This window comes from Loxodonta africana, chromosome 5 (genome assembly GCF_030014295.1).
Source record: "Loxodonta africana isolate mLoxAfr1 chromosome 5, mLoxAfr1.hap2, whole genome shotgun sequence".
In the NCBI taxonomy this organism is placed as follows: domain Eukaryota; kingdom Metazoa; phylum Chordata; class Mammalia; order Proboscidea; family Elephantidae; genus Loxodonta; species Loxodonta africana.
In genome coordinates this window covers 69879662-69906039 of record NC_087346.1, presented here as the reverse complement: position 1 = coordinate 69906039, position 26378 = coordinate 69879662, and the positions used below count along the sequence as shown (strand labels likewise).

General features: G+C 37.6%; 1 protein-coding gene across 3 annotated transcripts in view; it reads right to left on the bottom strand.

Moving 5' to 3' along the window:
* Positions 1-26378, bottom strand: part of HELQ (helicase, POLQ like) — a 63205-nt gene that overhangs the window by 30131 nt on the left and 6696 nt on the right. Inside the window, exons 3-11 of one of the 3 annotated variants that reach the window (XM_010594093.3) lie at positions 23464-23642; positions 22667-22867; positions 22038-22110; positions 19048-19145; positions 17795-17893; positions 16296-16441; positions 15670-15909; positions 1778-1919; positions 551-655 (exon numbers count right to left, since the gene is read on the bottom strand). In XM_010594093.3, the coding sequence (XP_010592395.2) occupies positions 551-655; positions 1778-1919; positions 15670-15909; positions 16296-16441; positions 17795-17893; positions 19048-19145; positions 22038-22110; positions 22667-22867; positions 23464-23642 (1283 nt within the window). Of the gene's footprint in view, positions 1-550; positions 656-1777; positions 1920-15669; positions 15910-16295; positions 16442-17794; positions 17894-19047; positions 19146-21961; positions 22111-22666; positions 22868-23463; positions 23643-26378 lie in introns of those variants that run through there. The other 2 variants (XM_023553305.2, XM_023553306.2) reach the window with 2 other exon arrangements.

The following is a 26378-nucleotide window of genomic DNA, read 5'->3' as shown; positions in this document are numbered from 1 at the left end:
ATTCAAAACCTAGCTTTACATCCTTCTGGCTAAGAGCCCTCGGGTAAATTATTTAACTCAAAATAACCCTAAAAAAAGATTTAACTCAGGAGTAACCCTAAAAAAGGGAGCTAATTTCTAATCTTAGGAGAGTGTTTTTCCATCATGCTTTTCTGCCTGATAAAGGCTATACTAATCCCACAAATGTCCGTAATATCCTCGAATGGTCACAGGACCACAGGTGAACCTTCCCCTTAATAAGGGGAGAGGTGCTAGATTATCCCACATCAGGACCCGTATCTTTAGAGTTCCTTGTATGTGCCACAGAATCCACCAAAGTCCTCTAAATACAATGGATGCCCAATTATATGATTTGTTGATTTTTCATATTCCTTATAACTCAAAGGATTAAAATATATATATAAATCCAGATGCAGATTTATCATGTCATAGACCGCTCCTTTCCATAGATTAGAAGTTAGCATTTCTTCCATACTTTACAGTTTACATAACTTTTTAACATCTATTATTTCAGGTGATGGTAATAAGATTAAGAAATATTTTAAAATACCTTCAAACCAACCAAAGAGAGAAATAACGCTTGGATTCCCTTGGTGAATTCCTGAACAAGGTGGCTATAACAGTTTTCCAATGGACTGTTTATTAACTCCAATACCTACAAAAATTAAAGCAATATTATATTTTGTGTTATAAAAAATAAGTGATGCTCCCTTGAAAACATTATGCTGAGTGAAATAAGTCAGTCACAAAAGGACAAATAGTGTATGATCCCACTTGTATGAAATATCTAGAATAGGCAAGCATATAGAGATCAAAGTTTATTTAGTGGTTACCAGGGGTGGGTTGGAAAGAGGGGGAATGAAGACATAATGCTTAGGAGACACAGAGCTTCTGTTAAGGGTGATGGAAAAATTCAGGAACTTTTAATGACAATGGTTGAACAATATAGTGAATGTAATGAATGTGACTGAACAGTACACGTGAAGAACATAGAAATGGCAAATGTTTTGTTACCTCCTATATGTTTACTACAATCGAAAAAAAAAAAGACAAAGATGGGCAGGGGTGGCAACAGGTAAGTAATCAGCAGGTGCCTTTTCACCAGGACAGTGCTGCCCCTGTGGACTGTTTTGGACCCACAGAGACCCTACAGGACAGAGCAGAACTGCCCCACAGGGTTTCCAAGGAGTGGCTGATAGATTCAAACTGCTGACCTTTTGGTTAGCAGCTGTAGCTCTTAACCGCTGCACCACCAGGGCTCCACCCAATGGTAGGTAATTAACTTCCCCAGGTACTGTTTCTATCTTAGAGTGAAAGAGAAAAGAATAATAGAAAAACCTGATCTTATAGCAAGGCATTGCCGGTCATCTCTGTTTTAAAAATATTCCTTCTACATTCACCTTAGAATAGTTTTAATGATAATAAAATATTCCAACCATTGGACTGGTAAAAAAAATTAATGTGTGAAGGTTATACTTGGTACAAATAGGTATAAAAAGGTTATACTTGGTATAAATCTTGTGGAGGCGGTGTCGGGGAGGAACAAAAAACATAAAGACAAAAGCATAAGAATTTAACAAGATTCCGCATGAAAATGGAAAAAGATAAAGAACTTCTTTTTCATTGTGTGACTGAAATCCAAAAGTATCCAAACTAATCGGAGAAGGGTGCATCATTTAAGGGAAGATTGATAATTAATTTTGAATAAATGACCTCACAAAAGGGCTAGACCGAAGACCAAGAATAAGAGGCCAAACAAACAACCAGACAGTATTACCTGTTGCTTGTCTTTTTCTTGCAAGATAAGGATACTCTCCCCAACAGTATCTATTCCAGCACGGCCAGCTCTGCCGATCATCTGTTTATATTGATTCCTCTTTAAAAATTTCTTGGCAACATAGGGGGCTCTTAAAATAACTCTATGAAATTGATAAAATTAATTAAAATTGACACTCCATCTATAGCAATAGCATCTACTTTTAACTCTTCATTTCATTATATATTTGTGATATTACATTTAATGGCTTATTAAGTCAAAATTATAAAACCTAACACGTTGCGGTCGAGTCGATTCTGACTTATAGGGACCCTATAGGACAGAGTAGAACTGCCCCATATGGTTTCCAAGGAGTGCCTGATGGATCTGAACTGCTGACCTTTTGGTTAGCAGCTTTTTTTACCATTTACCAAGACTCTATGATGTCCTTGGAAACCCTAGTGGTGTAGTGGTTAAATGCTATGGCTGCTAACCAAAGGGTCGGCAGTTTGAATCTGCCAGGTGCTCCTTGGAAACTCTAGGGGGCAGTTCTACCCTGTCCTATAGGGTCACTATGAGTCAGAATTGACTCGACGGCACTGGGTTTGGTTTTTGTTTTTTTTTTATGATGTCCTAGGTCCCTTACATGCATTATCTGTAATTCTTACAAAATTCTTGGTAATATTATCCTTTTTTTTTTTTTTTTAGTATAAAGGGGTTAACTGAAGCTCAGACAAGTTGTGACTTACCCCAAACCACAAAGTTAGCCAAAAAAAGAAACCCACTGCCATCAAGTTGATTCTGACTCATAGCAACCCTATGGGAAAGAGTAGAGCTGCCTCCTAGGGTTTCCAAGGAGCAGCTGGTGGATTCAAACTGTTGACCTTTTGGTTAGCAGCTGTAGGTTTTAACCACTACACCACCAGGTTTTCCAACCACAAAGTTATAAGTCCCAAAATCATGATCTGAACCCAAGTCTGCCTAACTGCAAAGTTTATGATCAACTCAATACACCAACAGTCTCAAAACCTTTAAAATTTTATACCCCATAAATGAAAAATTTGACCATATAGTAACAACACAAATTTATGAATTTATATTGCTTTAACTTTAAACTATATGAAATTGCAGATTTCAATTGTTTTTGACCCATAAAAATGGCAATTTTAATCCTGTACAAAATCAGCCTGCAATCAGTCTGGTGGATTCAAACTGCTGATCTTTTGATTAGCAGCCGTAGCACTTAACCACTATGCCACCAGAGTTTCCTTCATGTTCATAGACAAGAGAAAACCTATGCCATTTACCTATACTAATCAACCTAGTCCTTTATTCATAAATCTCCCTAACAGCCAAGATTTTCAAAGAATTGAAGAAAACTAATGACATAAAAGAAAACAACAAAAATGTACAGAACAAATAACTGACAGAGCAGATAATACAGACAATAGGAGAGAACTTTCAAAAAATTCCATCCACAGAGAAATTCCAAAGAATACTGTATTCACAATATTAAGAATAGGCTGTCATATAGAAAGAGCAGTAAAAGAAGAAAGAGTTCCTGTCAAATTAAAAAAAAAAAAATTATTTCATTTGAAATTTCAATAGGAGAACTGAATAATAAATGAACACAACAGACACAGTTAGAAACTGATTTTGTTATATGGAAAGCAAAATTGAAGAAATCACATCCCTTAAATAGATGGAAGAATGTGTAAGAAAAGTTAAGAGATAAGCAAGCTCAGTCTGAGACGCCTCAAACCTTTCTAACTGAAGTGACAAAAGCAGAGAACAGAGGAATTACTCAGGGGGGCCAAGATGGCTGACTAGGTAGACGCTACCTCGGATCCCTCTTGCAACAAAGACTCGGAAAACCAAGTGAATCGATCACATACATGACAATCTACGAACCCTGAACAACAAACACAGATTTAAAGAATTGACCTGAGTGACAGAGACGGAGAACGAACAACTACGGGGAAGTAGAGACTGTTTTCAGAGCCTGGAGCCAGCGTCCCAGTCAGGTAACCTTGGCGCCGGGCTTAGGACTGGGCCCAGGGGAGCTGAACACAACATCCTGTGATGGCGCAAACACGGGGCGCAGCCCTACGACCCTGAACTGACCTCAGGAGGGGACCCAGTCCGTCCGCGCGAGCGGCGCAGCGACACGGCTGGCAGGAGGAGAAGTCGCCGGGAGGCAGCAACTGGTTTTGGAGCCGGGAGTGCAGCGTCCCAGCCAGGGAACCTTGGCGCGGGGCTTTGGACTGGGCGCAGGGGAGCTGAGCAGGACATCCTGTGACACGGGGCACAGCCCTAACCCCCTGAACTGCCCCCGGGAGGGGGCCCAGCCGGTCCGCGCAGTTGGGGCGGTGAGGCAGCTGGCAGGAGGAGAAGTCCCCGGGAGGCAGTGACTGGTTTTGGAGCTGGGAGTGCAGTGTTCCAGCCGGGGAACCTTGGCGCCGGGCTTTGGACTGGGCGCAGGGGAGCTGAGCAGGCATCCTGTCACGGCGCAAACACGGGGTGCAGCCCTACCCCCCTGAACTGACCTCGGCAGGGGGCCCAGCCCGTCCTCGCCGGCGGCGCAGTGACGCGGCTGGCGGGAGGAGAAGTCCCTGGGAGGCAGCTACTGGTTTTGAAGCATCCCAGCCGGGGAACGTTGACGCTGGACTTTGGACTGGCAGCGGAGGAACTGACCACGGCTTCTGCAGGCCTGACCCTCAGGGGTAATCTCTACCAAGCCAGCACACATAGCTGACACGCCCCTCGGGAATCTCAGATAAAATAGTCATCCCAAGCAAGATAAGTAACTTTGTCTATATTCCGGGGTGCTACTCTCTCCGGTTTTTCTGAACCTTCCCCTCCCCTTCCCAGGCGGCTTCATTAACATTGGAATTTCCTGAGCCAGAGGGAGAACTGCTACGCGGCTTTTCTTTTCCCTTTTTTTTCTTGGTCTTTTCCTAACCCATTCTTCCAGCCTGAGAGAAGAAACCACAAAAAACCCAGGGACCAAAAATCCTTCCCTAATTGGACTAAAAACACAGAACCACCTCCAGCCAAGCATATGTGATATAAAGTCTTGGGCTTTCATCCTACAGGGAACAAGGTGGCTATTATAATGCAAAGGCATTTCTGATAGGGATCTGACTGCATTTTTTTTTAGCGGATTTACTGGAAAAACAAGTTTCCCAGGTCTGATATCTCTGCGTATTCAACAGAGCCCTCACTGACCCCCAACAGGGAACTGAAGGCTGAAGCTCCCTCCAGATCACCTAGGCTCTGGCCTTAGGGGTCTAAGGAGGGTGACACCTACCAATCTGTAGAGGTACTTGCACTGGGGGCCTAAGGTACAGCTCCAGAGCCCTCCCACCAAGGTGCTCTGGGAATAGAGATACACCTACCTCACTGACACTTGGGCGAAGCCTGTCAGCATCCTGCCCCCGCTGGACTGTGAACCCCAGCTGCTAATAGAATCTGGTGCACACAACTATCACCACTACTTCTCAAGGTGGATAGGTGTTAGAGTGCATCACAAACTGGATGACCCAAAATCAGATTCTACTCAAGAATAGTGAATGGACTCAGGCATATATATCTGGTAACAGCCCAAAACACCTGGTAATAGGTCATAAGTAAGTCAAGGGCTACAACAATCAAGACAGCACAATCTAGTAGCCCATGCACGTATATTGAAAGAAAACAAAACGAGATAAGACTCAGTGAGCAAATATAGAATAAATCACTACAATATCTGATGGCTCGGAGACAGCAGTCGATATCAAACCACACAAAGAAGCAGACCATGACAGCTTCTACAACCCCCCAAACAAAAGAATCAAAATCTTTCCCAAATGAAGATACAATCCTGGAATTATCAGATACAGAATATAAAAAACTAATTTACAGAATGCTTCAAGACATCAGGGATGACCTCAGAAATGAAATAGGGCAAACTGCAGAAAAAGCCAAGGAACACACTGATAAAACAGTTGAAGAACTCAAAAAGATTATTCAAGAACATTGGAAAAATTAATAAGTTGCAAGAATCCATAGAGAGACAGCATTCAGAAATCCAAAAGATTAACAATAAAATTACAGAATTAGACAATGCAATAGGAAGTCAGAGGAGCAGACTCGAGCAATTAAAATGCAGAGTGGGAAATCTGGAGGACCAGGGAATTAACACCAACATAGCTGAAAAAAATCAGATAAAAGAATTAAAAAAAATGAAGAAACCCTAAGAATCATGTGTGACTCTATCAAGAAGGATAACTTGTGTGTGATTGGAGTCCCAGAACAGGGAGGGAGGACAGAAAACACAGAGAGAAGAGCTGAAGATCTGCTGACAGAAAACTTCCCTGACATCATGAAAGATGAAAGGATATCTATCAAAGATGCTCATCGAACCCCATTTGAGATTGATCCAAAAAGAAAAACACCAAGACATATTATCATCAAACTTGCCAAAACCAAAGATAAAGAGAAAATTTTAAAAGCAGCCAGGGAGAAAAGAAAGGTCTCCTACAAAGGAGAATCAATAAGTTCAGACTACTCAGCATAAACCATGCAGGCAAGAAGGCAATGGGATGACATATACAGAGCACTGAAGGAGAAAAACTGCCAGCCAAGGATCATATATCCAGCAAAACTCTCTCTGAAATATGAAGACAAAATTAAGATATTTACAGACAAACACAAGCTTAGAGAATTTGCAAAAACCAAACCAAAGCTGCAAGAAATACTAAAGGAAATTGTTTGGTCAGAAAACCAATAATATCAGATACCAGCACAACACAAGGTCACAGAACAGAACATCCTGATATCAACTCAAATAGGGAAATCACAAAAACAAATTAAGATTAATTAAAAAAAAAAAAAAACGCTCAAAACAGAGAATCATTGAAGTCAATTTGTAAAAGATCACAATAATCAAAAAGAGGGACTAAATACAGGTGGCATAGAACTGCCATATGGAGAGGGATACAACGCGATATAGGACAATACAAGTTAGGTTTTTACTTAGAAAAATAGGGGTAAATATTAAGGTAACCACAAAGAGGTATAACAACTCCATAACTCAAAACAAAAACCAAGAAAAACGTAACGACTCAGCAAACATAAAGTCAAATACTATGAAAATGAGGAACACAAAATTTACAAAGAAAAACGTCTCAGCACAAAGAAGTAAGTGGAAAAATGAAACTGTCAACAACACATAAAAAGGCATCAAAGGACAACACTAAACACTTACTTTTCTATAATTACGCTGAATGTAAATGGACTAAATGCACCAAGAAAGAGACAGAGAGTCTCAGACTGGATAAAGAAACACGATCCGTCTATATGCTGCCTACAAGAGACACACCTTAGACTTAGAGACACAGACAAACTAAAACTCAAAGGATGGAAAAAAATATATCAAGCAAACAATAAGCAAAAAAGAAGAGGAGTAGCAATATTAATTTCTGACAAAACAGACTTTAAACTTAAATCCACCACAAAGGATAAAGAAGGCCACCACATAATGATAAAAGGGACAATTGACCAGGAAGATATAACCATATTAAATATTTATGTACCCAATGACAGGGCTGCAAGATACATAAATCAAATTTTAACAGAATTGAAAAGTGAGATAGACACCTCCACAATTATAGTAGGAGACTTCAACACACCATTTTCGGAGAAGGACAGGACATCCAGTAAGAAGCTCAATAGAGACACGGAAGACCTAATTACAACAATCAACCAACTTGACCTCATTGACTTATACAGAACTCTCCACCCAACTGCTGCAAAGTATACTTTTTTTTCTAGCGCACATGGAACATTCTCTAGAATAGATCACATATTAGGTCATAAAACAAACCTTTGCAGAATCCAAAACATCGAAATATTACAAAGCATCTTCTCAGACCACAAGGCCATAAAGTGGAATTCAATAACAGAAAAATTAGGGAAAAGAAATCAAATACTTGGAAACTGAACAATACCCTGCTGAAAAAAGACTGGGTTATAGAAGACATTAAGGAGGGAATAAGGAAATTCATAGAATGCAACGAGAATGAAAATACTTCCTATCAAAACCTCTGGGACACAGCAAAAGCAGTGCTCAGAGGCCAATTTATATCGATAAATGCACACATACAAAAAGAAGAAAGAGCCAAAATCAGAGAACTGTCCCTACAACTTGAACAAATAGAAAGTGAGCAACAAAAGAATCCATCAGGCACCAGAAGAAAACAAATAATAAAAATTAGAGCTGAACTAAATGAATTAGGGAACAGAAAAACAATTGAAAGAATTAACAAAGCCAAAAGCTGGTTCTTGGAAAAAATTAACAAAATTGATAAACCATTGGCCAGACTGACTGAAGAAATACAGGAAAGGAAACAAATAACCCGAATAAGAAACGACATGGGCCACATCACAACAGACCCAACTGAAATTAAAAGAATCATATCAGATTATTACAAAAAATTGTACTCTAACCAATTTGCACACCTAGAAGAAATGGATGAATTCCTAGAAAAACACTACCTACCTAAACTAACACAATCAGAAGTAGAACAACTAAATAGACCCATAGCAAAAAAAGAGATTGAAACGGTAATCAAAAAACTCCCAACAAAAAAAAGCCCTGGCCCGGATGGCTTTACTGCAGAGTTCTACCAAACTTTCAGAGAAGAGTTAACACCACTACTACTAAAGGTATTTCAAAGCATAGAAAATGACGGAATACTACCTAACTCATTCTATGAAGCCACCATCTCCCTGATACCAAAACCAGGTAAAGACATCACAAAAAAAGAAAATTACAGACCTATATCCCTGATGAACATAGATACAAAAACCCTCAACAAAATCCTAGCCAATAGAATTCAACAACATATCAAAAAATTAATCCACCATGATCTAAAAAAAAAAATTTAGATTTATACCAGGTATGCAAGGCTGGTTAAATATTAGAAAAACCATTAATGTAATCCACCATATAAATAAAACAAAAGACAAAACCACATGATCTTATCAATTGATGCAGAAAAGGCATTTGACAAAGTCCAATATCCATTTATGATAAAAACTCTCACCAAAATAGCAATTGAAGGAAAATTCCTCAACATAATAAAGGGCATCTATACAAAGCCAACAGCCGACATCACTCTAAATGGAGAGAGCCTAAAAGCATTTCCCTTGAGAACGGGAACCAGACAAGGATGCCCTTTATCACCGCTCTTATTCAACATTGTGCTAGAGGTCCTAGCCAGAGCAATTAGGTTAGACAAAGAAATAAAGGGCATCCGGATTGGCAAGGAGGAAGTAAAATTATCTCTATTTGCAGATGACATGATCTTCTACACAGAAAACCCTAAGGAATCCTCCAAAAAACTACTGAAACTAATACAAGAGTTTGGCAGAGCCTCAGGTTATAAGATAAACATAGAAAAATCACTTGGATTCCTCCACATCAACAAAAAGAATATCGAAGAGGAAATAACCAAATCAATACCATTCACAGTAGCCCCCAAGAAGATAAAATACTTAGGAATAAATCTTACCAAAGATGTAAAAGACGTATACAAAGAAAACTACAAAGTACTACTACAAAAAATTAAAAAGGACATACTTAAGGGGAAAAACATACCGTGCTCATGGATAGGAAGAATTAACATAGCAAAAATGTCTATTCGACCAAAAGCCATCTATACATACAATGCACTTCTGATCCAAATTACAATGTCATTTTTTACTGTGATAGAGAAACAAATCACCAACTTCATATGGAAGGGCAAGAAGCCTCGGATAAGTAAAGCATTACTGAAAAAGAAGAAGAAAGTGGGAGGCCTCACTCTACCTGATTTCAGAACCTATTATACAGCCACAGTAGTCAAAACAGCCTGGTACTGGTACAACAACAGACACATGGACCAATGGAACAGAATTGAGAACGCAGATATAAATCCATCCACATATGAGCAGCTGATATTTGACAAAGGCCCAGTGTCAGTTAATTGGGGAAAAGATAGTCTTTTTAACAAATGGTGCTGGGATAACTGGATATCCATTTGCAAAAAAATGAAACAGGACCCATATCTCGCACCATGCACAAAAACTAACTCCAAGTGGATCAAAGACCTAAACATAAAGGCTAAAATGATAAAGATCATGGAACAAAAAAATAGGGACAACGTTAGGAGCCCTAATACAAGGCATAAACAGAATACAAAACATTACCAAAAATGATGAAGAGAAACCAGATAACTGGGAGCTCCTAAAAACCCAACACCTGTGCTCAACTAAAGACTTCACCAAAAGAGTAAAAAGACCACCTACAGACTGGGAAAGAATTTTCAGCTATGACATCTCCGACCAGCGCCTGATCTCTAAAATCTATATGATTCTGTCAAAACTCAACCACAAAAAGACAAACAACCCAATCAAGAAGTGGGCAAAAGATATGAACACGCACTTCACTAAAGAAGATATTCAGGCAGCTAAGAGATAAATGAGAAAATGCTCTCGATCATTAGCCATTAGAGAAACGCAAATTAAAACTACGACGAGATTCCATCTCACTCCAACAAGGCTGGCATTAATCCAAAAAACACAAACTAATAAATGTTGGAGAGGCTGCAGAGAGATTGGAACTCTTATACACTGCTGGTGGGAATGTAAAATGGTACAAACACTTTGGAAATCTATCTGGCGTTATCTTAAACAGTTAGAAATAGAACTACCACACAACCCAGAAATCCCACTACTCGGAACATACCCTAGAGAAATAAGAGCCTTTACACAAACAGATATATGCACACCCATGTTTATTGCAGCTCTGTTTACAATAGCAAAAAGATGGAAGCAACCAAGGTGTCCATCAACGGATGAATGGATAAATAAATTGTGGTATATTCACACAATGGAATACTATGCATCGATAAAGAACAGTGACGAATCTGTGAAACATTTCATAACATGGAGGAACCTGGAAGGCATTACGCTGAGCGAAATTAGTCAGAGGAAAAAGAACAAATATTGTATAAGACCACTATTATAAGATCTTGAGAAATAGTATAAACTGAGAAGAACACATACTTTTGTGGTTACGAGGTGGGGAGGGAGGGAGAGGGTTTTTTACTGATTAGTTAGTAGATAAGAACTGCTTTAGGTGAAGGGAAGGACAATACTCAATACACGGAAGGTCAGCTCAACTGGACTGGACCAAAAGCAAAGAAGTTTCCGGGATAAAATGAATGCTTCAAAGGTCAGTGGAGCAAGGGTGGGGGTTTGGGGACCACGGTTTAAGGGGACTTCTAAGTCAATTGGCAAAATAATTCTATTATGAAAACATTCTGCATCCCACTTTGAAATGTGGCGTCTGGGGTCTTGAATGCTAACAAGCGGCCATCTAAGATGCATCAATTGGTCTCAACCCACCTGGAGCAAAGGAGAATGAAGAACTCCAAGGTCACACGATAACTATGAGCCCAAGAGACAGAAAGGGCCACATGAACCAGAGACCTACATCATCCTGAGAGCAGAAGAAGTAGTTGGTGCCTGGCCACAATCGATGACTGCCCTGACAGGGAGCACAACAGAGAACCCCTGAGGGAGCAGGAGATCAGTGGGATGCAGACCCCAAATTCTCATAAAAAGACCATACTTAATGGTCTGACTGAGACTAGAGGAATCCCGGCGGTCATTGTCCCCAAACCTTCTGTTGGCCCAGGACAGGAACCATTCCCGAAGACAACTCATCAGACATGAAAGGGACTGGACAGTGGGTAGGAGAGAGATGCTGATGAAGAGTGAGCTATTTGTATCAGGTGGACACTTGAGACTGTGTTGGCATCTCCTGTCTGGAGGGGGGATGGGAGGATAGAGAGAGTTGGAAGCTGGCAGAATTGTCACGGAAGGAGAGACTGGAAGGGCTGACTCATTAGGGGGAGAGCAAGTGGGAGTACGGAGTAAGGTGTATATAAACTTATATGTGACAGTTTGACTTGATTTGTAAACGTTCACTTGAAGCTCAATAAAAGTTAATAAAAAAAAAAAGCAGAGAACAGAGACAATAGAAGGAAAGAAACGAAGAAATAACAGGGAAAAATTACTCTGAGCTGAAGAAAGGCATAAGGCTTTACAATGAAAGTATCCACTCTAGTGTTAAATCTTCGGAAAGCAGCTAAGAGTTGGGTAGAATTAGACTTCCTAGGTTCGAATTTTGGCTTTGAAACTCACTTGAGGAGTGAAGTTGGGCAAGTTATTTAATTGTTCGGCACCTCAGTTTTCCCTTCTATAACATGTGGATAATAAAATCCAACCTTCCTCAGAGTTGCTGTGAGGAGCCAATAAGTAAGTGCATGTAAAGCAGTTACTGTACAGCCTGGCATATGGCCAATGCTCAAGAGGTGGAGTAGGAGATGCAATAGCTGCGATTATTACTATACATCATGCTAAAATTTTAAGGAAAAAGCTGACAAGCTTCTGGAGAGGGGAAAAAAAAAACGGCAAACCCACGCAAAAACAAAAATCAGCAATCTTGCCTCCTAGAAGACATACAGCAATATCTATAAAATCTTCTAAGGAAAATAATTGAAGTCAGAGTTCTTTTCCCAGCAAAGTGTTAAAGTGTGAGGCGAAAATAAGGACATCTTAGCTATGCAAAGACTCTAAAAAATTACTCAAGAACAGCAAAATTAAAAATGAACACAGATCACCTGGAGCAATGGAGAATGAAGAACACCAAAGACAATTATGAGCTCAAGAGACAGAAAGGGCCACATAAGCCAGAGACTACATCAGCCTGAGACCAGAAGAACTAGATGGTGCCTGACTGCCCTGACAGGGAACACAACAGAAAACCCCTGAGGGAGCAGGAGAACAATGGGATGCAGACCTCAAATTCTCATAAAAAGACCAGGCTTAATGGTCTGACTGAGACTAGAAAGACCCTGGAGGTCATGGTCGCTAGACCTTCCGTTGGCCCAGGGCAGGAACCATTCCCAGAGCCAACTCTTCAGACAGGGACTTGACTTGACTATGGGTTAGAAAATGATATTGGGGAGGAGTGAGCTTCTTCGATCAAGCAGACACATGAGACTATGTGGGCAGCTCCTGTCTGGAGGGAGATGAGAAGGCAAAGGGGGTCAGAAGCTGGCTGAACAGACACAAAAATAGAGGGTGGAGAGAAGAGGTGTGCTGTCTCATTAGGGGGAGAGAGCAACTAGGAGTATATAGATAGCAAGGTTTATATAAATTTTTGTATGAGAGACTGACTTGATTTGTAAACTTTCACTTAAAGAACAATAAAATTTTTAAAAAAATGAACACAGAAGGAAGATATGGGATACAAGAGGCAGTGGTAAGCAAAAAAACAAGTAAAATTTACAGGCAGTGTTGTTAGATGCCATCAAGTCAATTCTGACTCATGGCAACCCAATATGTTACAGATTAGAACTGTTCCATAGGGTTTTCTTGGCTGTATTCTTTTAACAGAAGAAGTCCCTGGGTGGTGCAAATGGTTAAGTGACAGACTACTAGCCCAAAGGTTGGTGGTTCAAACCCACCCAGGAGTACCTCAGAAGACAAGCCTGGTGATTGGCTTCTGAAACACCACAGCTTTGAAAACTCTATATAGCGTAGTTCTACGTTGACACAGGTGGAGTTGTCATGAGTCAGAATCAGCTTGACCGCAACTAAAAACGATCTTAATGAAAGCAGACTGCCAGGCCTGTGGGTTCCAAGTGCCAACCTTTAGGTTAGCAGTTAAGCACAAACCGTGTGTGCCACTGAAACCTAAAAAACCAAACCTGTTGCTGTCAAGTCGATTCCGACTCATTGCAACCGTATATGACAGAGCAAAATTGCCCCATAAGGTTTCCAAGGAGGAGCTGGCGGATTTGAACTGCCGACCTTTGGCTCTTAATCACTGTGTCACCTAGGGACCTTTAAATTTTACAGGTAACTTTAAATAATTATGGAAACCCTGGTGGTGTAGTGGTTAAGTGCTATGGCTTCTAACCAAGAGGTCGGCAGTTCGAATCCACCAGGTGGTCCTTGGAAACTCTATCAGGCAGTTCTGCTCTGTCCTTATAGGGTCGCAATGACTCAGAATCGACTTGACGGCAATGGGTTTGGTTTTTTTGGGTTAAATAATTATTGACCATAAGATGAAATAAAAAATCTGAAACTAAAATTCCAGGTAATTGTAACGTAAATGTGGCAGAGCAGAAAAATATACAAATGCTAAGATTCTTTTGTTCAGGGGGGGGGGACATAATTATTGGTTAATTCTAAAGTGATAGAAAAACATGTTTGATTACAACCGTTAGAATTTTAAGAGTAACTACTGAAATAATAGAAATAGGATATATAACTTTATAATTTTTTCTCCAATTGTCTGATAGTGGGGAACTTAATTGGTGACAGAAGTTGAAAAATAAAATAATGACAAAAGATTTACTTGGGGAAAAAATGCAGTCCTAGTAATGAGCCCCGATGGTGCAGTGCTTAAGAGCTTGGCTGCTAGCCAGAAGGTCAGCAGTTTGAATCCACCAGCTGCTCCTTGGAAACCCTATGGGGCTGTTCTATCCTGTCCTAGTGGGACACTATAAGTCAGAATCAGCTTGACAGCAACGGGTTTTAGTCATGATTAAAGCAAAATAATTAAATGAGTAAAACATGGGATCTATTACATTGATAAAAAGTACAATTCAGCAATAAGATATTTGTAGTAAACTTTTATATATCTAAGTAGCTTTGAAATATACAAAGCAATCACTTCTAAAAACACAAAAAGGAGAAACTGATAAATTCATAGTTACAATGGAAGACTAACACATCTCTCTGAAACTGACAGATCAAGGAACCAAAAATAGCAAGAAAATAGAGTCGATAAAATAATTAACAAGTATGATCTCATTGCGCTATACAGAACTTCATATCCAACAGAATAATATATGTGCTTTAATACTCCTGGAAGATTTATAAAAATTGACCATATATTAGGAGGAAAAACAAAAAAAAACCCATAGTGATAAATCACGAGGAGCAAAAATCAATTACACAGGCTGCTATGGATTGAATTGTGTCCTCTGAAATGATAAGCTGAAGTCCTAACCCCTGTACCTGTGAATGTGACCTTATTTGGAAACAGTTTTTCTTTTGTTATCAATTAAGTTAAATGAGGTCATACTGGAATAGGGTAGATCATAATCCCAATTCCTTCTGAGTGCTGTCTTATAAAAGGGGAGGGCAGACATTGAAACAGGGTGACATACAGCAGAAACACAGTTTGTGAGGATCTGCTTATAAGCAAAAGAGCACTGAGGATTGCCAGCATTGACCACAAACGAGGAGAGAGTACGGAAAAGTTTTTCTCTAAGCCTCCAGAACAAACTGACATGACCGAGACCTTGATTTGGACTTCTAGCCACTAGAATTGTGAAAAAATAAGTGCCTGTTGTTAAAACCATTCACTTAGTAGTATTTTGTTACAGCAGCCCTAGGAAACTAAGGCATAGGACGACAACTTTGATAGTAACTGAAAAGATAGTCAAGATTCTGCATTAAAAAATGATATTAGACTGAAATGGCTTTATGGATGAGATCTCCAGGGTTTCAAGGAAACCTTATGTTATTTATAGATCATAGAAATAGATGAAAAACTTGTTAACTTTTTCTTACAACTAGCATCATAACTGACACCAAATTCAACTATGGAAAGAAGGAAAGAAATCTATTAATGTTATTTTTCATTAAAATATTAAAAGAAAAAAAAATAGTCAACTTAAAAAATGCTGAAAAAACATTTGATAAATCATCACCCACTACTGAGAAAGAGTAAAACCACAATAAAACTCCTTGCAAGTTAGGAACTGAAACGTTTTGAGCCTGGCCAATGGTTTCTTCCATCTTACCTACGAGCTGGTAGGTTGACACCTGCTGCTAGGGTGGACGTGCAGGTAAAAAGACAGAGAACTCCTGTGGAATAGGCCTCCTCCAAGAGCTTCCTCTCCTCACTGGTTAAACCACTATGGTGATAGGCAACTCCAAACGGGATAGTGCGCTTCAGAACAGGACACAGGCTGCCACCACTGACGTTCTTCAAGTTCTTAATCACCTCATACTTTTCTTCCTCCTTGTGTTTCAGATATCCCCTAGGAAAAAGACATGTTAGAAATATGAATCCTTGATCTTATAGTGACAAAGTGCCTATCATTTTAATTTTAGTAGATGCCATGTAAATATTCTTTTTAAAAATTGCATTACTTTTATTACTGTAAGTACATAAAATATTCTTAGAATTTCGATTCTGACTTCATTAACTGTTAGGTAGTCTTTGTCAACCTTTTTGGGGATTATAGAGTCTTGCGAAAAATCTGATGCAAGCTAAAAAAAAAACAAATATTCACATAAACACACCACTTTGCATATAATTTCAGAAGGTTCATGGACTTCCTGAAGTTTATTCCTGTACTTCCTATGAATCCATGAATGCTAGGTTCAGACCCCTGTGAATGATATTTTAAAAATATTAACATACTTGCTTAAAAACTTGCATATCATTTCTGCTACGTTTTCACAGTTCTTCTTAGTAGGACAAAAAAGTAAGCAGGAATAATTGGGAATAACTTCTGTTACTAATGCTATCAGGCGATCAGGGTCCATCTTTTTCAGGGAATCAGAATACTGCAAAATAACAAGATGGAGCAACAAGGAAGTTAGTAACTATTAAAGACTGTCAATTTTTGTTTTTTAACCAATGTGACTTGAAAGGTAAGAAAATCATACATAATTTTAAACTTCTTATTTAATAAATCTGATCATTTAAAAGAAATGATGAAATCTATATTAAACATCTAAACATTAAGTCCCACTTTTAGGTTATTAGGGTTTCGTTAGCTATATTTAGTTAAAAAAAAAAAAAAAACTAGAATTAAATGAACAGGAATTAAAGAAGTGAAAATAAAACAAAAAAGAAGTGAAAATAGCTAACATTATTAATAACCCCTCTGCATGCCATCTCTACCAAAGCAGAACAGAAGAGTCCACGGAAACACAAATTGATCCTGATAATAGTCAAAGGACTGCATACATAAGATATACCCTTTGTCATTACTGAGAGTTTTCAAAAACACAGATACAATCATACTAAAGGACATTTTCAGAAATACAAAAGATATTTATCACTGAATTACAACAATTTTTGTGACCTTAAGGAGACACCACGAATTCAAAGAACATGAAGAAAAAAATGTAAAGTTATTTAAAATCTCCTCAGTTCCTTAGACTTTACTAAGATAAAGATTTTAGAATAATATACCTTCATAGAATTCATACTGTTATAAAACAAACCCCTTTCCCCCCTTTTTAATATCCTTCATATAAGTCATACAACAATGGTAGATATTTACATTTTTATACACCAATATGTGAACTACATAGTCCATAAATTTTCCACTGTCTTTGTTTCACTGGTATGTTTTGTAAATTGTTGTTGAATGATACTAAACATTTAAGGAAAAGGTTGCCAAGTTTTCTTGATTCATGGTACCCCAAGGACAAAAGAAATAACCTTAACAGTTCTGCTTATTAGGTAGTTTGGTACAAACAGCTTAATAACACAACTTAGTCGCCATTTGAATAAATAATATATATATCAATACAAAGAAAAAAAATCTTTTTTATTTCATTCCGAAATAGCCACAACTGCTCAGTGACAGGATGTGTACACTTTTTGGGCACTGCACAGCCTTTCAGGCCTTGGGATCAGACTGGACACTGCCGACTTTGTTTCCTATTTCATACTGATTTTTGCAAGGTACTTGCTTATTATTACAGCAACTGCAAAAAATCCAATTTCACAAAGATCTGAAGTCATAGAAAGGAATGTAGTGTGATCTAATGTTGAAAGTGGAAACTATCTTGAACCAATAGTTTACACGGTGTCCAACAGATGTCAAACGCTGAATCTTGTATGGTGCTCCAGGGTACCTTGGCACAAAGTTTGGGAACCTTGGATTTAAAGGTTATCAGTGTTACCTTATAATTAAGGAGACGTGAAAAAGTGATGCCATTCTCAGCTTTGCTGTCAACTTCATATATTTCATCGTTTATTTTCAGATATTCTTTTAATTCAACCTTGAATTAAAAGGACATTTGAAATTAATAGCAGATACGAATTCCTCTTTCAAGAGTTCTAGATTTTATAAAATTATGTTGTAAAAAAAAATTGCTGTAAAAACATTTTAGTTTTTCTAATATGTAAAGCATGCTTCAACTTATAAGCTTTCTTCACCGTTTCCCTTTTTTTAAGTCTCTTTTTGTCTCTAGATTAAAATAACAGTTAATATCCTTAAAAAAAACACTTATGAACTGGGTATTCACATATCCAATAGGAAACCAGACATTTGTATTTGTCACAAGCAGCAGTATAAACAAGTCAAAATGTTCACATTCTTCATCTTTAATTAAGGTGTTATTTGTGTTATCCCTCCAAGATTATTGGTTTGAATTCTAATACCACCATATTACTTTTAATTTAAATTTTTGTAGACAAAAAAAAGAGTTTTTAACCACAGGTCACTGCATTTTTAAAAGAAGAATCTCTAATTTGAAAATTAAAGTCAGAAAACACCTCTTAAAAATTTTCACATTTGGTACAAACGTAAAAAAAAACAATATTTCAAATTAAAATTTGATGATTCTTAAAAATTATTCTCTGAAAAACTATTTAGGCATAGAACATACACACCAGCACTGTAGATAGTATATGAACATAAGATACTTTCAAATAACTACAAATTTATTTGTTGACTTTCTTCAAACATTGTGGGAATGCTGCTTATTAAGAAGTTTAAAATTAATTCCATGTAAAGTCTGAATTTATTTAAAAAATAACTATCAAAACATAAATATTTGAAGATAATTTTTCTTTTATATATCAATAACTCAAAACATGTCTTGTTAAAGTTTGGCTAAATGAAAAATTTACCTTAGAGGAAAAATAGAATGGGCCTGGAAAAATTCATTCAATAACTATTCATTCAGTAAATATCGACCTAGGGCCCATGGGCCAGGTACTGTTCCCGATGGCGTAGATACATTAGTGACCCAAACCAAGATCTGTGGCCCCATGGAGTTTACATTCTCTATATACAAACTCTTATTAGTCTATAGTCCTGGTGAATAGAATTACACTAAACAAAATTTTTTATATAGTACATGAGCTACTCTTATTTCTAAGTAAGATGAGTGCACAACAAATCAATACAGTGCAAACCTTAGGTACATACTGGTCGAAACTGATTGGTGTAATATTCCGCTTGAAGGAACTCTTGTAGGTCTTCAACGTTATTTAACGTTGCGCTCATCCCAATAATTTGAGTTGTTTCTAAAAAAGAAAAAAAGTATTGAGGAAAATTTGTATATCATATATTTGGTATATCATAATAGTATTAGTGATTTTGACCCATTTGTTTTTTTATGAATTCCTCCTGGGTTACTTGGGAAAGGGAAGAGGGGTAAGAAAAATACAAATATATCATCAGAGTAGTTATCTTGCAATCAAAGGATGAAATCCTCAGGCGTTCTGAAAGTTACTATTTAGAATTTTATATAATTTCAAACTTGGCAAAAGAGTGGGGTGTCCATTAAACTTCTAAACAAAGCATACTGAGTATAAATATGGTTGTTGTGGACTATGTGGATCACCTGTATGAAGAGTTACCATATGTTCCACAGGTATGGCTATAGATAGATGCAGAGTGTAGGACACAGGGCTGAACTGGTCCCAAACTCTTACCACATGAAAAGTTCTTTATGGGGTCTTGCTATCAGGTTATAAACTTTCTGTTATTGTTGTTTTAAATAAAAGTGGAGTGAAGCTTATGCAGCTGCGTGACTTCCTGGGCAGTACAAACTGGCTGCTTTCTATGGACTTAGCTAGTAGATCAAAAACCAAAGGAGTGTTAACAAATGCTTCTTCACTGCTGCACTGACTTTTGTCTTGAATTACCACTGAAGATAATTAAATAGGGAATATATATTTTCCTTTCTCCTTCCATAAGGATGGACTATGAAGCTAAAGAGGTGAGTATGGGGCCAAATCAAGAAAGGTTGTGCTAAGAAATTTGGAATTTATGCAGAAAACAAAGGGAAGTTATTAAAGAGTTTTAAACAGTAGACTAATTGGACTTATATTTGGGAAAGATCATTCTAAATGCACCAGAGAAGACAGATTTGTTTGGGTAAAGATACAGTGATCAAGACTAGGGCAGACAGAAGAGCTTGGTAACCTGCAGTAATCCAGGTGAGAAAGGATGAAGAACTGAACTAAAATATTTAATAGTACAGAGAGAGGTGAAGAGGAATTATGAAAATATATGAATGAAGTAAAATAGTTAGGATTTCATAGCTGTGCAAGAGTGAAGACTAAGATTTTGGCTTACTCAGTCCAATGGAAAATAGTGGCAGAGAATTCAGACTGAAAAATGAGTTTGAAGGAAATGACTTAGGTTTGGAAATGGTGAATGTGAGCTGCTCATAGGATATTCAAGTGCGGCTGTCCAGTTGGCAGATGATGTTACTCAAAAGAGAGGTATAAGCTAGAAACACATATTGGGAGCCACAGCACACAGGAAGTACCTGAAATCGTACGTATAGATTAGAATTAGCAGAAATTGCATGAAGTAGGAAATAAGGGGCATGTCTAAGAGGAATCTATGGTAACACAAATGTACATAAAGAACAAGCTTAGAAAGAGGTGTTACAAAGGAGAACAAGAAGGAAAAGCTAAAGAGATTCATTTTATTCAATACAATTCAAAGAATATGCTCATATAGCAACAACAAACATATGTCCATTATGCGGCAGGCACTATGCTAGATGCTTTACATGTATTAACTTGTGCCATCTTCATAGCAATTCAGCTAAGAAGGTTCTATTACTGTCATCCATATCTGACGGAAAAGGAACTGAAGGATGTTGATATTACCTGCCAAAGGTTATGTAGCTAGTAAAGGTGGGCCAGGATTTGAAGCTGGTTTAGCTCCAGAGTCTATCCTCAGCCATTATGCTGTGCTAGCTCTTAGTGATAAGACAGAGAGACAGAAGAGAAAACCAAGAGAGAATGATGCTCTAGCACCCAAAGGAGGAAAGAATGGAAAACAGACCAATGTTACAGAAAAGTTAAAACAACAATAAAGGATAGCAAAAGTACACTGGAATTGACAATGAGGTAATCATTCTCCTCCCTTCCTCTGCATGATATTTTTCTATAGATCTTACCAGTATTTGACATACGATATATTTTCTGGTTTATCTTTTTATTGTCTCTTCCGTTTCACTAAAATATAGGCTTGATGAAGGCAGGAACTTTGTTTTATTCACTGCTATCTTCTTGGTACTTAGAATAGTGCCTGGCACACAATGGTGCTCAATAGATTTTTTTTGAATGAATGATTATAAAGTGCTATACCTACCTAAACAGCATTGCCTGTCCCAATTTTTAAAATAATTTTTAGTATTAAGACTTGATTTTTACAGTTAATAATTTTTCCAAATATAAGTTAAGCACTGAATAATCATATTAATAAATAGGAGAGAGAAAATTTAGAGTAAATATTTCAAGCATATTTAAAGATTGTCTGATGTTGCAAAACAGCTCCGGAAAGGGACTACTTAAATACAGTTGAAACCTGTCAAAGTTGGAACTTTACAGGACTGCCTTGATCTTCTGGGTCTCGTAGGTTTTCCGTTTTTAACAAGGTGCAGTCGTACCACTTTTCTACTGCTATTAGTGGAAAATATTTGACTTTTCCTTCTTTGACAGGCTTCCGCCTTACACAGGTCCCAGCTTCCTCAGGCTTTACTGTATATGGCACTGCTGGTATGGTGACGATGGTGGTGGCAGAGGTGGCACTGCTGAACACTTGACACATTAACTCACAGAATTCTCACAAAAGCCCCATCAGGCAGGTACTATTATTATCCTCACTTTACAGATGAGGGAACAGATAAGTTGAACAATGTGCCTAAGCTCATCTAGCTAGTAATTGAAGGATAATGATACAGGACTTTCTCACCTTTTATCTTTACAATCCCACTCATCCATCTATTCTTCCAATAAAAATTCATAAGCTTATTTTAACAAATTAAAAAGACTAAGGCAGAATGTGTAAATCTCTTACTCTAGATTATATAACTTACTTAGTGGTAGAATTAAGTCCTTCATACATCTCTTGGTTATAAATCAATTAGTGACCACATTTCAAAAAGTGCTTACTGTTGATGTAGAGGATTTTTGCTAGAGTCATTTCCAGTATAGCCCCACGGCTTCCTTCACCAATCATGTGCAACTATAAGATTAAAACGGGAGAGAGTTAAGTCTGCATATAGTGCCCACATAAAACATTTGTATGAAATGAATATGTAATCCTTGCTTTATAACTCTTAAACATTTTGGACATAGCAACCTTAATGCATATATATTATTTCACTACTATTTTAAGTAAATGAAGTTTGGGGACAACATTCTACCATATCGGGAATTCATAAATTCTATTACAAAACTGTACATTAAAAAAAAAAAAAAACCCTACTGTTGAGTTGATTCCAACTCATAGTGACCCTAAGGGACATGGTAGAACTACCCATGGGGTTTCCAAGATCGTAAATCTTCACAGAAGTAGACTGCCACATCTTTCTCCCAAAACTACATACACACATATATTCACACAAGAAACAGTTGACATAAAACTTAATTTAACATTACAGATCATGAAAAGCCTTCACCTATATTGTCCATATATTAAAATAAATCATTCTCATAAAGGTATCAAGCAGATTCATAAAATAATCAGAATAATAAATGTTAGTATAAAAAACCGATAAGTTACAGAAGTAGAAACGAACCTCATCTACAACAACCAGACCCAGATTACTAATCCTTTCAGTTTCAATCAAGGAGTTCACCAGACTATGTCCTTTTTCAATAGTGGCAATATATAGTGATTTCTTTTCCCTTCTTTTAATTGGAGGAAATCTTCCTTTGCTTCCAGCATATTCTTCAACAAAGAAGCCCAGCTCCATACCAAAAGTTGACAAACCTGAAATCTACAATATTAGTTAAAACAAACAATAACAAACAAAAAAACAACCGTAATTGCTTACCTAACCCAGTACCTAGGTTTGCCCACAGAGTTTCCAAGGAGAGTCACAGGAATTTTAAAAACTAATATAGGGTTTAACACCAACCCACCGTAACAAGGTCACATATAATACATACACAACTAAGAAATACCATAATATAAAGGCTGATCTTTGCAAAATGAATGCAACTTTTAAAGTACATAATAAATGTGAAAATAAATTTCAAATATCTCTTTCAAAGTAAAAAAGCATCAGAATAATTATTTCGGTAAAGTAATTGGCTAATTTCTGCTTAAAAAAAGCAGGCTAAATATCAACAGAACATTTAAAGGGGAGTTTAATCCACCAGGTTGGAGAAAAATCTAAATCTCTTTATAACATGTAATACTACTAGATCTCAGGTTAAGTACTCCATACTTCTTTTGTACATCCTGAAAATGACGTTCCATCCTTAGAAGGCGTACCTCCTCTCAGTTAATAAAAAGTTATTATTTTTATTCCAGTTTTTAAATCTTAATGTCCAAATAATAGCACATAATACTTGTTAAAAAAAATCACACCTTTTCTTGGACAATTGCTACATATGGTAAGATCATTAAAACATCTTTCCGTCGGCAAAGGAGTTCCTGTAGCATTAAAATCTCAGCCACAAGAGTTTTTCCACCACTCGTTGGCAAGGAATATATTAAATTTTTTCTTTCTTGCACAGAATTCAGAGTTAAGCAAGTGTGTTGCCATTCTGTGAAATTAAAAAAGAAAGCATTATTTCCTCTTCTACAATTTCAGTCTGAAGAATGTTTTTTAAGGAAAAATCAAATGCTACCTTGTGTAGCCATCTTCTCGTAAGGATAAATGTAATATACATCATGTTAAATGTCAAAAATCCCTAATGTTCTATGCGTACAGCCGTTAAGCTTAGTCAGCTGGGGCGGGGAGGCGGGGGGCACGACTAGCCTACCTATTCACCAGCTGCAGACTTAGGCCTAAGATCCTACCAGAGCAGACAGTGCCCTAGTGGACTAGGGGCATCATCTGGACTGTCAGCTAAAGGACAGCACAACAACCTGTGTGATTTATAAGGTCTTCCTCTTACATTCTGCAAGGGGATCATGTAAACTTCTCTTCTTCACCCAAATACCATCTTAGAAAGAAATAGGGGAAAGTGGAAAAAAATCTATGAGGTTTTGCAGAAACCAAGACGACTCAACTAGCTCTGATGGGCAGCTGAACTGTGTATGGCCTGAATACCATTTTAAACCATAAAAGACTGGGATTGTTAACTAAGTCTAAGGTTCCCATAATGTAGCAAGGTGGGACTCATGGGAAGTATAATATCAGGTCTGAGACATGGCATGAAAACTAGCACAACTATTCTGTAGGATTTGATGCTGTGAATCATTAAAAGTCTTCAAAATGTGCACCAGTATTTTATCAGTAGAAAATGGGTTAAATAAAAATATAAAACAAATAACTACCCCCAAAACTCCACACAAGGAAAATGCGAAGCTGAGTGGTGAGAAACAGGCATTCTTACATATGGTTGGTGAAAAGTAAGAACTGCTAGAACCTTTTTGGAAAGTAAATTGCCAGTATCAAAAATAAAACTGCACGTTGCTTTTGATCTAGTAGCAGTACCCCTAGAACCCTGCACCCATAGAAATAAAAGCAGGAGCATCCAGAGATTGTGTGTAGGACGTTAGCCACACCATTGCTTGTATATAACAAAGTGCCATCAGGCAGGAAAGAAGGTGAATGTAAGGCACGATCAGGAAACCCTGGTGGCATAGTGGTTAAAAGCTACAGCTACTAACCAAAAGGTCAGCAGTTCAAATCCACCAGGTGCTCCCTGGAAGCCCTATGGGCAGCTCTACTCTGTCTTAGAGGGTCACTATGTGTCAGAATTGACTTGACGGCAATGGGTTTTTTGGTTGAATGAATTATTGCACAATCACAATTCACTGCAGCTTAAAAATGGGGACTAGACCTATCTATATATTTTCACTATAAAATTAAGAGGTCCTCAATATAGTTAAGTAAAAAAAGGTAGGTTATAAATGTGTGTTAAATAGTATCAACTCACTTATGTAAGTATCAGGAAAGAACATAAGCACAGAAAAAATTAGGCTTGAATGTATTACCTTTGCTTCAAAAAAAATGAAAAAATATGAGTAACAGGTACATACTACAGGACATATTACAAAGGTATTAAGAATAGTTATGTGTGAATGACAGTTACAAATGACTAACTTATTGTGTTTCTTTGGCAGTTTCGAAACATTTACAAATGACTGTTTTTTTTTTTTAATTAAAAAAAAAATTTCTCCAAAACATAATTTACTTCAGTCTAGTATCACCCATTAGTAATCAAACCGTTCATACACAAATATAACTTTACCATACCCACATTTCATCCAATTCATATTTTTTAAGTCTAAAATGACAAAAAAGCCATGTAACAGTATTCATCCTGAAACATTAAAAAAAGAAGTTACGTTAACTCAGTTCTCAGCTTTTACATAAAACACATTAAGCATGTAATTCTATGGGAGAAAGAAAGGTAACAGTATAGATTGCAGTTCTCTAGCTCAGTGGTGCTCAAACTTCAGGGCGCAGCAGAATCTCCTGGAGGGCTTGCTAAAATGCAGACTGCTGGGCTCCACCTTCAGAGGTTTTGATTCAATAACTCTGGGGTGCCGACCTGAGAACGTGCGTTTCTAGCAGGTTTCCAGATGAGGATGATGCTCCTGGTCCAGGAACGCCACTTTGAGAACCACTGCTCTAGCTTAATGAAAAGCAGCATACATACTTATACTTTAAATTGGTCACATGACAAATAAAGAGATTTTAAAAGTTTTTACTAAAGTTCTTACTTAAAAGATATCAGTTACTGACGAAAATTACCAGCACCTAATTCATCAGGTGGGAGCCCTGGTGGCACAGTGGTTAAATGTGTGGCTGCTAACCAAAAAGTCAACAGTTCTAATCCACCAGTTGCTCCTTGGAAACCATATGGGGCAGTTCTATCCTGTCCTATAGGGTCGCTATGAGTTGGAATCCACCTGACAGCAACAGGTTTGGTCTTCTTTTGTTTTCATTTTTCAGATGATTAACAAAAAATACACCTTGCGAAACAATTATTATTACTACAGATTATTATTACACATTACAATTACCTCTTTTATAGACGAGGAACTAAGGTTCATGGTGCTAAGCTTGTGGATAAGTGTCAGGATCTATAACTAGTTTGACAACCCCCAGCACAGCTGAGAACCTACCAGCGTGTACCAGACACAGTGCTAGTTACATAACAAAAACATGAGTCAGATAGAGCCCTGTCCTCAAGGTACTCATTCTGGCAAGAGAGGCAGAACAAGGTACTAGGAGAAAAGATAGCTAACATCTACTTCATGGGCAACACATACCATTACCTCTTAAACCTGAACCTCACTATTTAGAATTTATTAGACTCTTGTAA